Source organism: Pelodiscus sinensis, chromosome 6, assembly GCF_052426305.1.
Source record: "Pelodiscus sinensis isolate ZL-2025 chromosome 6, ASM5242630v1, whole genome shotgun sequence".
Taxonomy (NCBI): domain Eukaryota; kingdom Metazoa; phylum Chordata; order Testudines; family Trionychidae; genus Pelodiscus; species Pelodiscus sinensis.
In genome coordinates, this window is record NC_143057.1 from 132414586 (window position 1) to 132428267 (window position 13682).

Here is a 13682-nt window from a genome sequence, read left to right on the forward strand (position 1 = left end):
CTGTCTTAGATACAAGTACTTGTTCAGAGACCTGATGGAGAACACCAGCCCGGATTGTGCGGAGTTCCAGCACCTTGCAAGTATGGATGTGCCTGTAGTTTCCAACACCTCATTCCAGATTATTCCCTTTGCTAACAGCAATCAGATTTTAATAATTTCTGTGACCTTTAATCCTTTCCTGTGCTAAGACGTAATCATTTCTTTCTCTTTCCGTCTCTAATAGATTTCTTTCTTTTTTCTTCTCTTCCCTCTCCGCCCCTTCCCCCTCCCTCCCCCCATCAATGTTAAAATCGGTGGTTATAACTTGTTTATGAAAGATTGAGTGGGCAAAAGAGGAGGATGAGGGGCACTCCATCAAATATGACATTACCTGTTTCCAAGTCACTAATAACAAAGAAGAAAATAATCTTGAATGCTTTATGGATCAAGGTCCATAACAGCTAATACCCCATTCTTGTACTTTATCTGATATCTTAGAATCATAGAACTGGAAGGGACCTGAGACCCCCTCATGGCAGGACTAAGCACTGTCTGGTTTCTCCAATAGCTCATTTGTGTGTGGCATTAGATAGTTGTCTGGACAAGTTACAACATTCAGCTTATGGTAGTCCACGCAAAAGTGAATTTCTCCATCCAGTTTGGGAACTAGGACTACTGGAGAAGCCCATGAATTCTCCGAAGAGTGAATTACACCCATCTCCAGCATGTCCCTCTCTATAACCACCTTGGCTGAAGGAACCATTTGGTAGGGTTGGGCCCTGATTGGATCAGCAGCACCTGTGATAATGGAGCGAAATGCCTGTTCGGGCCATCCTGGGCTAGCTGAGAACATTGGAGTGAACCTGGTGCACAGCTTCACAATCTGTTGTTGCTGCTCATGGCTTAGGCTCATGGAGAGGGTTACCTCTTCTACTCCACCCTGGCCTTTCCTGGTATAGTAGGCTCTTTCAGGCCACTCCGCGTTCTTCTTCTCCTGGGTAGTAAACTGAAGAAGGCTGAAGTCTAAGGAATAAAAGGACTTCAGAGAGTTAAGGTGGTATACCTTAGGCTTAAGGTCAGGATCAGGAAATGCTTTGAGGTAACTAACCGCACCTAGGAACTCTTGGACTGTGAAAGGTCCGTCCAAGGATGCTTCCATCTTATTGAGCTGAAGCAGCTTCAAGACCATGACTACCATGAAGGACCACTGTCTGGCATACTTATCATACCAGGCCTCTTGCTGAGCATCCTGCAAGTTATTTTGTGCGAGAGTTAGAGTGTCTCTAATGGTATTTCGTAGGTTGTGCACAGAATCCAAAATTATGGACCCTGGAGGAGGGGTAGCCATCTCCTATTGCTGCTTTACTAACTGCAAGTTAGTTCATACCAACTTTATGACCATACATCAGTTCAAAGGGTGAGAATCCTAAACTAGGATGTGGAACATCTCTGTAGGCAAACAGTAACTGCTGCAAAACGAGGTTCCGGTCTTTGGAACATTTGTTCACAAATTTGTGTATCATGGCTTGCAAAGTCCCATTAAATCTTTTTACCAGACCATTTGTTTGGTGGTGCTAGGGGGTAGCAACTAGGTGTTTCACCTCATGAACTTCTGAGAGGCGTTTCATGGCCTCTGCCGGGAAATTAGTTCCTGAATCCATGAGTATCTCTGAGGGCCAACCTACCCTGGTAAAGATATCTGTTAGTGCCTGACACACGTTCCTGGCCATAGTGCTCCCTAGAGCCACTGCTTCAGGCCATCGGGTGGCGAAATTCACAAGGGTCAATATGAACTGTTTCCTTCTGGAGGTCTTTTTAGGGAAAGGACCCATAATATCCACAGCTACATGCTGGAATGGGACCTCTATTATGGGTAGGGGCTGGAGAGGTACCTTGACTTGGTCTTTGGGCTTCTCACACCTCACAAGTCTGGACATAGCCAGACACCTCCTTGCCCATTCCCTCCCAGTACAATGACCTTATCAACCGGTCTTTGGTTCTTTTCACCCCAGCATGGTCACTAGGGTCATCGTGGGCTAAGCTCAAGAGCTTTTCCTGGTACTTAGTCAGAACTACCAACTGTCTCTAAATCTACCCCATTTCCACTAGCGTTCACTATGTTAGGCATTCCGTCACCATCCATCTTCTTGATGAAAACCGAAACAAAAAAGTCATTAAGCACCTCTGCTATTTCCAAGTTTTCTGGTATTGTTTCTTCCTCTTTGCTGAGCAATGGGCCTACCCTGTCCTTGGTCTTCCTCTTGCTCCTAATATACTTGTCTAACATCTTCTTGTTCCCTTTATGCCCCTAGCTAGATTCACCTGACCAAGGGGTGGAGGAGGAACTTCTGAGCTGAGAGGATAGGAGGAAATGGGACTGCGAAGGGGGTGGCTGGGACTAGTGCATTGGCCCTAGGACTGTGGGAGAAAGTAAGGAACAGTCTCATTGGTGCATAAGGAGGAGGTCATATTTTTCCCTAATCTATAATATATGGTTGGGGGAAATGCGATCACAGGGTACTTCAGTTGGAATGCCATGCAGGAGGTCTCATGTTGCTAGTTCTAAAACAGCCCTGGAATTTCTAAATATTACAGATGATTTTTCCTAACTCAAAACATGTTTTAGCCAACAAGTGGAATTCTGTATTGGATCTTGTCATATCAAATAAAGAAGAATTGATCACAAAACAAAAATATAAATTAGGTACAAGTGGTATAATTTGATCACATTTATAATATACAAGCAGAATAAAGTCCAGATCAGTTTCTACTCTCTCTGCTTTAATAGGGTAATTATAGGCCTGTCAGCCTGGCATTTTGATCCCAGGCAAGATAATGAAACAACTGATATCGGACTCAATAAAGAAGTAAAGGAGGGTAATATAATAAATGTAATCAGCATAGGTTTATAGAAAATAGATTTTGTCAAAACTAACTTGATATCATTTGTATAAGATTAGAAGTTTAGTTAAAGAAGAAAGTATTAATATAATATACTTAGATTTCTGTAAGGTGTTTGAGTTCATGTTGTAATATATTTTGATTAAAAACCCAGAACAATATACAGTTTGATACTGCATATATTTAGTGGATTAAAAACTGATCTTAAAATGTAATTGTAAATGGGTATTTGTTTCCAGTGAGGTATTGCGGGCAACAGTTCTTGGCCCTATGCTATTTAACATATTAATGGTGTATAAGAACACAAAATAATTGCTGATAAAGTTTGCAGATAGAACAAAAATTGGGATAGTGATAAATAATCATGAGTTCACTGACTCAGAGCGATCCCTTGGTAAACTTGCCATGAGCAAACAATATGGCTAAATGTAAACATATACATCTAGGAGAAAAGAATGTAGGATTCTATCCTTGATAGCAGTGACTATGAAAAAGATTTGGGGGTCTTGGTGGATAACCAGATGAACATGAGCTCCCAAAGGTCCAAAAGCGCTAATGTGACACTGGGATCAAGGAGGACTAGAGACAGTGCCGGATTTATGCACAAGATAAGTAAAATACATCTTAGGGACTCAGATTATGGATGTTTTTACACAGCAAAGAGTTTGAGGCTCCAGAGCATTACCAAAAAAAAAAATCTTTTTTTTTAGTAATTTGTATTTAGAAGCCCCTCATAGGCTATGTCTACACTGCACAGTTATATTGGAATAATTGCAATTCCATTATTTTTAAATAGTTTCAAAATAGCGGACGGCTTATTCAGACTTCTGTAAACCTCATTCTACGAAGAATAACACCTATTCTGAAATAGCTATTTCAAAATAAGGCGTGTATAGATGCTCCACTTCTCCTATTTCAAAATAGCTCCTCACCAGGGCCGTTCTAAGTTATTCCTCCCGGGGCTCTAAATTGAGATAACACCTCTACATTAGGGAAATCTGTCTCGGTCTAATTTTGAGGCTTCCCTGCAGTGTAGACATGCTATTTTGAAATAAGCTATTTCAGAATAACTATTCTGGAATAGCTTATTCCAAAATAAATATGCAGTGTAGACGTAACCTATGAGGGGCCTCTAAATACAAATTACTAAAAAATAAATAATTTTTTTTTTTGGTAATGCTCTGGGGCCTCTTAAACTTGACATAGTTTAGGGCCTCAGCGTGTCTTTCTCTAGTCAGGGCTAGAGATTAGCCATTTTACCTTCCCAAATAGGCCACAAACCAGTCACATCGAGCGCTTCAGCTGCCAGTCTGGCCAGCCAGAAGCCTCACAAGCAAAACCCCTCTGACACTCCAGCTCTTCCTGTGCCCCGGTCAGCCCCTGGCCTCACACACAGGTGAGGGGTTATAGAACCCAATCTCACCTACCCCGAACGGGTTCTTCCACTCCCAAGAAATCAGCCACAGTTCCCAGGTCAATTTACACTCTGGATCTTACCCACAAGATCACGGTGAGCCAGTCCTTTAGAATCTAAAATCTAAGGATATGTCTAGACTATATCCCTCTGTCGCCAGAGGGATATAAATTAGACATACCGACATTGCAAATGAAGCGGGGATTTAAATATCCCGTGCTTCATTTGAATAAAAATGTCTGCCGCATTTTGCCAAGTCAGCACTTTGTCTGCAAAATGTGGCTGTCAGGACTTTTAACAATGAGTAATTAATCATAGAAACAATTTACCAAGGGTCATAGTGGATTCTCTATTACTGATGATTTTTAAACCTAGATCAGATATTTGTTTAAAAATGTGTCTAGGAATTATTTTAGGAATGTTCTATGGCCTCTGCTACACAGGAAGTCAGACTAGATGATCACAGTAGTCCCTTCTGGTCTGAGAATCTAGTCGTCTTCTTCAAGTAATGGTCCTGTGTGCAGTTTTCCCTCTAATTTTTTCCATTCCTGGATGGAATACATCTTGTTATGTGCACCAAGGCATATGTGGCTGTGCACTTGCAGTAGAAACACATGCTGCCGGCTGTAAGTGCTCTGCTAATCAGCTGAGCAGCACCTGAATTTCTCCTGAGTGGAGCAGCAACTGGTGTGATTGGCTTCAGAGCCACCAAAGCTGGCTGCAGGGCCACTTTAGCAGAGGCAGGAGCCAGTATAACTGTCCACGGGGCCAGCTGAGCAACTGGGGCCAGCTGAGCAGCTAGAGCCAGCTGCTCTGGCAGCCCTGGTGCTAGCTTCTCTGACTGCCATATAAGTCACAAAGGTTACATAAAGTTAGAGTCTGTGCCTTCCATGACCATGGAGCCCTACTGATGATTATCACCAATACCAAGAGGTGCTAAAGCAGGTGGCTGTAGATTTGCACATACCTCTTTGAATGCAAAGGAGCAGGAATGTTTGGGCAATATCCACCAGATCCTGTTGGGGAGCAGAAAGACTTCCACCAAAGCAACTTACCTGACCAAATGGAAGCGGTTTGCTTGTTGGACTTCAGAAAAAGGTGTTTGGTGCGAGTGGGCCTCACTGCAGGTGATCCTGGACTACCTTCTGCATCTTAATCGCCAATGTGTTTCCCTTTCATCTATCAAGGTCCATTTGGCTGCTATTTCAGCCTTCCATCCTCCACTTAAGGATAGGTTGATTTTCCCCCAGGATATTACTGCCTGATTCGTCAAGATGCTTAAGAGCCGATACTTGCATGTCATGGACCCATTTCCATCTTGGGACCTGAATCTTGTACTGACATGGCTCAAGGGGTCCACTCTTTGAGCTTCTGGCTTCCTGCTCTCTTCTTTTCCTGTACCTGGAAGGTTTCATTCCTAGTTGCAATAATATCTGCCCACCAGGTCTCTGAGGTCAAGACACTAACCTCAGAACCACAATATATGGTCTTCTACAAAGACAAGATCCGGCTGCAGACACACCCAGCTTTCCTACTCAACGTGGTCTCGCAGTTTCACAAAGGCTACAGCATTTACTGATTTCCTCCTCCCTTCCCCCACCCCCCAAAGCCTCATAAGTCAGAGGAGAATTGTAGATTGCATTTCCTGGATATCAGGAGAGCAATAGCTGAGCCATTCTGCAACTCTTCATGATTATTAATTGTGGTGGCGGACAGGATGAAAGCCCATCCAGTGTCCACTCAAGGAATTTCTTCATGGATCATTGCCTGCATTCATTGCTGTTACGATGAAGCAAAGGTGCCACCTCTGACAACTGTAACTGCCTATGCAACAAGGGCGGAAGCCTCAGCAGCTTTCCTCGCCTAAGTGCTTATCTAGTGGGGTGGCCACCTAGTCAAATGTACACTGGTTTTTGTCCCATTACCCAGCAGGCCTGGGATGATGCTGGCTTCTGTACTGCAAGCTGCTAGATTATGAACACTGACACCACATCTGAGGGTATTGCTCGTGAGTCACCTAGAATGATGCTACAGACAACGTTACAGATTTCCGACTGTGCACCGACTAGGCATGAACACACCTAGAATGCAATGGCAATGATCAATATCTGAAGAACAAGTGTTATGAAAAGGTAGATAACCATTTTTTGTATATGGTGACTCTCGTTACCATCATTCTCTTTTTCCCCCAAGGGTCATGGTTCTCAGCTCTTGACATGAAGGGTATATATTTCCATACTGCAGTGGGCTAAGTGGAAGTCAAGTTCAATGTGCTGATTAAGCCTCAATTGGGATATTGTGTCCAGTTCTGGGCACCACATTTCAGGAAAAATGTGGAGAAACTGGAGAAGGTCCTGAGAAGAGCAACAAGAATGATTAAAGATCTAGAAAACATGACCTATGAGGGAAGATTGAAAGAACTGGGCTGAGAGAGGACATGATAGCAGTTTTCAAGTACCTAAAAAGGTGTTACAAGGAGGGAGAAAAAGTGTTCTCCTTAACTTCTGAGGGTAGAACAAGAAGCAATGGGCTTAATTTGCAACAAGGGAGGTTTAGGTTGGACATTAGGAAAAAATTCCTACCTGTCAGGATGGTTGAACACCACAATAAATTGCCTAGGGATATTATGGAATCTCCATCACTGGAGATATTTAAGAGCAGGTTGGATAGACATCTATCAGGGATGATCTAGATGGTGCCTGGTCCTGCTGTGAGGGCAGGGGACTGGACTTGATGACCTCTCGGGGTCCCTTCTAGTTCTAGCATCCTATGATTCTAAATTTCTTTGTTCTGAGAAGACAACAATCATTGTCAGTTCAGAGTTCTCCCTTTGGGCATTGCAGCAGCCTCAAGGGTCTTCACTAATGTCTTCAGGGTCAAGACCAAGGCTTGACAATTAGGGCAATCTATTTGCCCGTGGCGAGTAGATTTTAGCCTGGTGCAGCTGCGCAGCACAATCAGCGCATGTGCAGAGCGATCTGCACATGCGTAGCGTGTGGTTCCACGCGGCTGGTGAGCAGGGCTGATGTACTCTATATTTCTTTTCTCAGACAACTGGTTTCAGGTGTCACCATCCGTAGTGGGGCGGACTGGCCGCCCACTGACCCGGAGGCAGAGAACCCCCTCCGGGAACCATTTTGGGCCTAGCCTAGCCCCTCCCAGTCACCTGACCAGAACGCTAGGGAAGGGGCTAGGATTATAAGAAGCCAGGCTGAGAGCTCAGTCGGGGCCAAGCTCAGTAAGAGACAGAGGCCTACCCAGTGCTCCTGGCCACGGAGGCCAAGACCGGTTTCGGGCCTCCAATTGCCTCTGCCCCGGAGGCTTACCCTAAACTCCCAGAATGGGAGGCCGAGACCTGGCTAGGCCCGCCGACAGGCCTGTCCCCAGACCCTGAGGAACAGAGGACTGCCCAGTGCTCCCAGCCGGGGAGACTGGGGAGTGGACTGGGCCTGCCAGGGCTGGAGGACCTGATCGACCGGCGGGACCTGCCTGAATGCCGGTGCCACCCGCTGCCCCTTATCTGGAGAGCCTGCTAGAGCCGCTGGATGAGCCACACTCTGAGGACCAGCCCAAATACCCCCACCTGCTGCAGCCAGCCTACCAGCTGGAGCTGGAGCCGGAGGACCCTGGAGCAGGCCACTGAAACTCCTGCTGGAGGAGACCCTCCTCGACTCCCTGAGTGACCTGCCTGAGACACAGGTACCCACTGAGGGGGAGATAGGAAGTGGCCCAGGGAATTGCACGGGCTGCTAACAGCCCTAGGCCAGCGCGTTGCAGGCTGGAGCCCCCGCTGAGCCAGCAGCAGCGGTCCTGCTGCATCTAGGGCCCTGGGCCGGGGTGCAGTGGAGTGGGTGGGCCTGCGCCTCCCCCACCACCCACTTACCAGTTGCAGTCTCCCCCTCACTGCCACTGCAGGTGCGTTACCTGCTCCCCCTGCTCCTGAACAAGTAACTGCCCCAAACCCGGGTGTTTACCGCCACACCCTGAACCAGGGCCTGGTCCCCTCTCTTGGAACTGCTACGGTGTTTACTGTTGCCTAGACTGGGACCAGGCCTGGGCCTCTAAATCTGTCTTTGTTGCCCCGCCCAGAGCCAGGGCTCACTTGCTGTGTTTGGTGCCCCACCCTGCCTGAGGGCCTGGGCTCATTTACTGGGTTAATTGCCCCCATCTACTTTGTTGAGTTGTGGCCTCACTACATCCCTTCCCACAATATACCCAAGATACTTGCCTCGGCCAGCCTAATTGTACACTTTCTGGGCTTCGCCGTAAGTCCTGCTCTCCTTAGGGTCTCCAACACTGCCTCTAGTTTCTCAAGGACTGTGGACAGCATCATCATACAAATAGGTAGCTATGTACTTGGCATGTGGCCGCCACAGCTTGTCCATGAGCCTTTTGGTTTGCATGGGGCTCCTGCAATCATAGAATCATAGAATAATAGGACTGGAAGGGACCTCGAGAGGTCATCGAGTCCAGCCCCCCACCCTTAAGGCAGGACCAAGCTCCGTCTACACCATCCCTGACAGATGTCTCTCTAACCTATTCTTAAATATCTCCAGAGAGGGAGATTCCACCACCTCCCTTGGCAATTTATTCCAATATTTGACCACCCTGACAGTTAGGAATTTTTTCCTAATGTCCAATCTAAACCTCCCTTGCTGCACTTTAAGCCCATTACTCCTTGTCCTGTCCTCAGAAACCAAGAGGAACAAATTTTCTCCTTCCTCCTTGTGACACCCTTTTAGATATTTGAAAACCGCTATCATGTCCCCCCTTAATCTTCTTTTTTCCAAACTAAACAAGCCCAGTTCATGAAGCCTGGCTTCATAGGTCATGTTCTCTAGACCTTTAATCATTCTTGTCGCTCTTCTCTGCACCCTTTCCAATTTCTCCACATCTTTCTTGAAATGTGGTGCCCAGAACTGGACACAGTACTCCAGCTGAGGCCTAACTAGTGCAGAGTAGAGCGGCAGAATGACTTCACGAGTTTTGCTTACAACACACCTGTTGATACAACCTAGAATCATATTTGCTTTTTTTGCAACAGCATCACACCGTTGACTCATATTCAACTTGTGGTCCACTATGACCCCTAGATCCCTTTCCGCCATGCTCCTTCCTAGACAGTCGCTTCCCATCTTGTATGTATGGAACTGATTGTTCCTTCCTAAGTGGAGCACTTTGCATTTCTCTTTATTAAACCTCATCCTGTTTACCTCCGACCATTTCTCTAACTTGCTAAGGTCATTTTGAATTATGTCCCTATCCTCCAAAGAAGTCGCAACCCCACCCAGTTTGGTATCATCTGCAAACTTAATAAGCGTACTCTCTATCCCAATATCTACATCATTGATGAAGATATTGAACAGTACGGGTCCCAAAACAGACCCTTGAGGAACTCCACTTGTTATCCCTTTCCAGCAGGATTTAGAACCTGTTCCAAAGGGAGGGCCATATACTGAAAGAGACCCTCCAGAGTTTAAAAAGTTGTCTTTTCTTTGGCTTCTGGTGCTAGGGGGATCTGCCAGTAGCCCTTGGTCAAGTCAAGGGTGGATAGAAATCAGGCCTTGCGCAGTTGGTCAATGAGTTCATCTACCCATGGCATGGGATGGGCGTCAAATTTGGATACCTCATTTAATTTTCAGAAGTCATTGCAAAACCGAAGGCTTCCATCTTGCTTGGACACCATAACAATAGGGCTATACCACTGGCTATGCGATTCTTCAGTGACTCCGAATTTCAGCATTTTCTCAACTTCAGCTTGGATCTCCTTTCATTTTGCCTCAGGTATCCGGTATGGCTTAATGTTCATCTTCACCTCGGGGTCTGTGATGATGTCATGGTAAACCTCCGTAGTTCTATCAGGTTCTGACAAAAACACATAATGATTTCGCTCAATCATGTCAGCTGCTTCTGCCTGTTGATCCGGGGTCAGCTTGGGAGATTGTCCCACCTGCCTTTGTGGGCTTTCCCCTTGGGGTGGTGACCCAGAGCAACCAATGCCACTTCTCTGTCTCGCCAGGGTTTCAACAGGTTGACATGATATATTTGCTCAGGCTTTCGCCAGTCAGGCTCGCGAATCTTATAGTTTACCTCTCCCATTGCTTCTATTACTTCATATGGCCCCTGCCACCGGGCTAGGAGCTTACAGTCTGCTGTTGGCACTTGCACCATCACCCGGTCTCCCACCTGGAACCTCCGGGACGTTGCTTGCCAGTTGTAATATGCCTGTTGGGCCTTTTCTAAATGTTCCCGCACTATGGGGGTGACTCTAGCTATCCTGTCCCTCATCTGGAGCACATGCTCAACAATGTTTCTCTCCAGGTTGGGTTGTTCCTCTCAGGCCTCCTTAGCAAAATCCAGTATGCCCCGTGGATTATGCCCATAGAAAAGCTCAAATGGGGAGAAGCCAGTTGAAGCTTGGGGAACATGAGGTATGGCAGTAGCATATCCCAATCATTGCCATCCCGGCTTACCACTTTCTTGAGCATATTTTTCAGGGTCCTATTAAACTGCTTAACCGGACCATCGGTTTGGGGATGATATACCGATGTCCTCAGGGCCCGGATGCGAAGCATGGTACACAAGTCTTTCATGAGCTTGGAAATAAAGGGGGTCCCTTGGTCTTTTAGGATTTCTTTGGGTATCCCTACCCTAGAAAAAATTTGAATTCGCTCCCTAGCGATTGCCTTGGATAGGGTGTTGCGTAGGGGCACCACCTCTGGGTATCGGGTAGCATAGTCCACCACAACTAGTATGCTCTGATGGCCCCGTGCAGACTTCTCTAGTGGACCAATTATGTCCATAGCAATCTGCCCAAAGGGGACTTCAATGATCGGTAGGGGTACTAGTGGGGCCCTCAGGTGCGGTCGGGGCCAATGTAATTAGCATTCCAGGCAGGAAGCACAATACCTCCGGACTTCCACAAAGACCCCAGGCCAAAATAACCTCCGAAGAATGCAGTCCAGGGTCTTATCCACCCCTAGATGCCCTCCAAATAAATGACTGTGCCCTGATGCTTTTGAAGTACCAAGAGTTGTTCCACCTCTTGGCCCTGTATACAAACTACCCTATATAGAAGATCCCCTTATTATATAGTAGGGCCCAGTGCCTTTGTTCCTCCCCTCCACTGGGACCCTATTAACTTAAATCACCTCCTTACAGATATTTTGATATATTGGGTCATTGGCTTGATCCTGCCCAAAGGTCTCACTTGGGGATCCAACCTGCTCAGGCTCCAGGGAACCTAGCCCCATTTCCTCCCCTAACGAGCTGGGTCCTGCCTCAGGCTCATCATGTCCCAGGGCTTCTGCCCCAACTTTTTAGTGGCCCTCCTCTCCCGCTGGGTTTTCCAGGGTACCCTGGGCATCGAGAACAGGTCCTGTGAGAATTCATGGAAGGCCGGGAGGGAGCTATCCTCCTCCACCCAGTCCCGCGGCAGCAGGTCACTAAACCTGGGGAAGTCTTGTCCTATGGTCACCGGATTGGGGAGCCTTGGAACCTCCACCACAGTTACACCTGTGACCCACCCTTGTACCTCTATTTTCACGGGGCTGGTAGGGTAATAATTAGTTTCTCCATGGACGCAGGATATCCCAGTGCATTTGGCTTGGGCCAGCTGGTCCTGCTGCACTAGCTTCCCCAAGACCAACTTACTGCGCTCCTGGAATCTACTAACGCAGTGGTTTTCACCCCTTTCATTTTCACAGACTGGGTATACTGATGGGGGGCCCACTGCTGCGCCTGCAAGGTTGACCAGGGCACAGGGGTCTTGTAGTTTCCCCAGGTCACATTGCATAGGGTCTTCTATGTTGGGGCACTGAGCCGCAATATGCCGCATCTCCCCACAGACATAACACCTATAACCTGGGCGGACGCCCCCCTTCTCTTTGGGTCTTGCCCCCTGACCCTTTCCAGTCCAGCCCCCAAGTTCTTTTGCCAGCTCCGGTGGCTCTTCTGCTCCCTTTCTCCCTGTCCGCACTCGGTCTGAAGCTTCAGGGGCATGGGCCTCGGGGTGAAGGTGGACCTCCTATTCTGACGCACCTCGACCCCGGGGCTGCAGGAAAGTTCCTTAGCAGCCCCAGAGTCGAGATGCGTCTCTCCTCGAGAGCCACCAGCTCATCAAATGTGGGGTCATTCTGGCCAAGATGTTATGCCTCATGTACCTGTCAAGGATGATCACCTCGATCATCGTCTTGGGGTTGTGGATGTTGGGCTGCAGCCACTTCCGGGACAGATGGACCAAATCAAACAATTGAGTTCTGGGGGCTCGGTCGTCTCAATATCTCCATTCGTGGAATCTCTGGACTCTCTCCACGACTGTGACCCCCGCCCATACCAGGATCTCAGCTTTCAGCTGGGGGTAATTGGTCGCGGCATCCTCTGCCTTGTCGAGGTATGCCTTCTAAAGAAAAGGGGCTAAAATGCTGGCCCACTGAGCTTGAGGCCAGGCCTCTCGCAAAGCTGTCCTTTCAAAGGCCAACAGATAGGCCTCAACATCATCATCTCCTGTCATTTTTTGTAAGTAGCAATTGGTCCGTAAGGGTCGGGCCCCATCTTGACCATGTACCTGGACCGCCAGGGCTTTCACCTGGTTCACCACTTCCTGCAGGGTGGCTCTGTCCTGGGCCACCTGGTTCATCGACAACTGGTTGGTTTCTTGCTGGAGCTGCACCGACTCCTGCTGGGCAGCCGTGGCCTGCACCAGTGCCTTCACCAGGTCCTCCATATGTGCTTCTCCTTTAAGAGGGGTCAACTTGGCTGGATTTAGGGTTGCTGTGAGGCCTCACAGCCGATCACCCCACCCCTGACACCATGTGTGGCAAGGGCCCCTCTTTCCCAAGCCACCACTGGGCAGGCATCTCACTCCTAACCCCAGAGTTTGAATTTTATAGCAGGACTCTGTGGTAGGGAGCCCACCCACGCCACCTCAGATGCCTTTCCTAGCTGCCTCCACCTAATGCTGTTACAGATTGTTCTCTCAAACTTCTTCCTCTCTGTCTCTCCACCACCTCCCTTCCATCCTCTCTCACACTTCCCCAACTTCCAACTGCTGAGGCTTTTAAAGGCCCTCACTCAGCCAGTAGAGAATTCAGCTGGCTCCAATCTGCCTGAGACAGCTCCCTCCCAACTGTATCTAATTGGCCTGCAATTCTTTGCTTCTACTTACAGGGGGTTTTTTTTACCCTTTTGAGTTTTTTCCCTCTCTGCAGCAGCTCCCTGGCCTGACCTTGTCACACTCCTCAGTTCTTCTCTGACTGCCACCGATGTAGGTCGCATAGAGCAGTTGCTCTCTCCTCTTGTAACTATTAGGTTTAGATACATAGTTTAATTGAAGTCACTTTGTAGTTTTAGCATTAAATTAGCTCCACTGATAGTTACATTATGGGGT

At 47.6% G+C, this 13682-nt stretch overlaps 1 protein-coding gene across 7 annotated transcripts in view; it reads left to right on the forward strand.

Annotated features, from left to right (window-relative positions):
* ARHGEF39 (Rho guanine nucleotide exchange factor 39) overlaps nucleotides 1-13682 on the forward strand; it is a 105262-nt gene that overhangs the window by 58743 nt on the left and 32837 nt on the right. For all 7 annotated transcript variants that reach the window (XM_075914730.2, XM_089779531.1, XM_075914731.2 and 4 more), the window contains one exon: nucleotides 10-80. In XM_075914730.2, the coding sequence (XP_075770845.2) occupies nucleotides 10-80 (71 nt within the window). The remainder of the gene's footprint in view (nucleotides 1-9; nucleotides 81-13682) is intronic.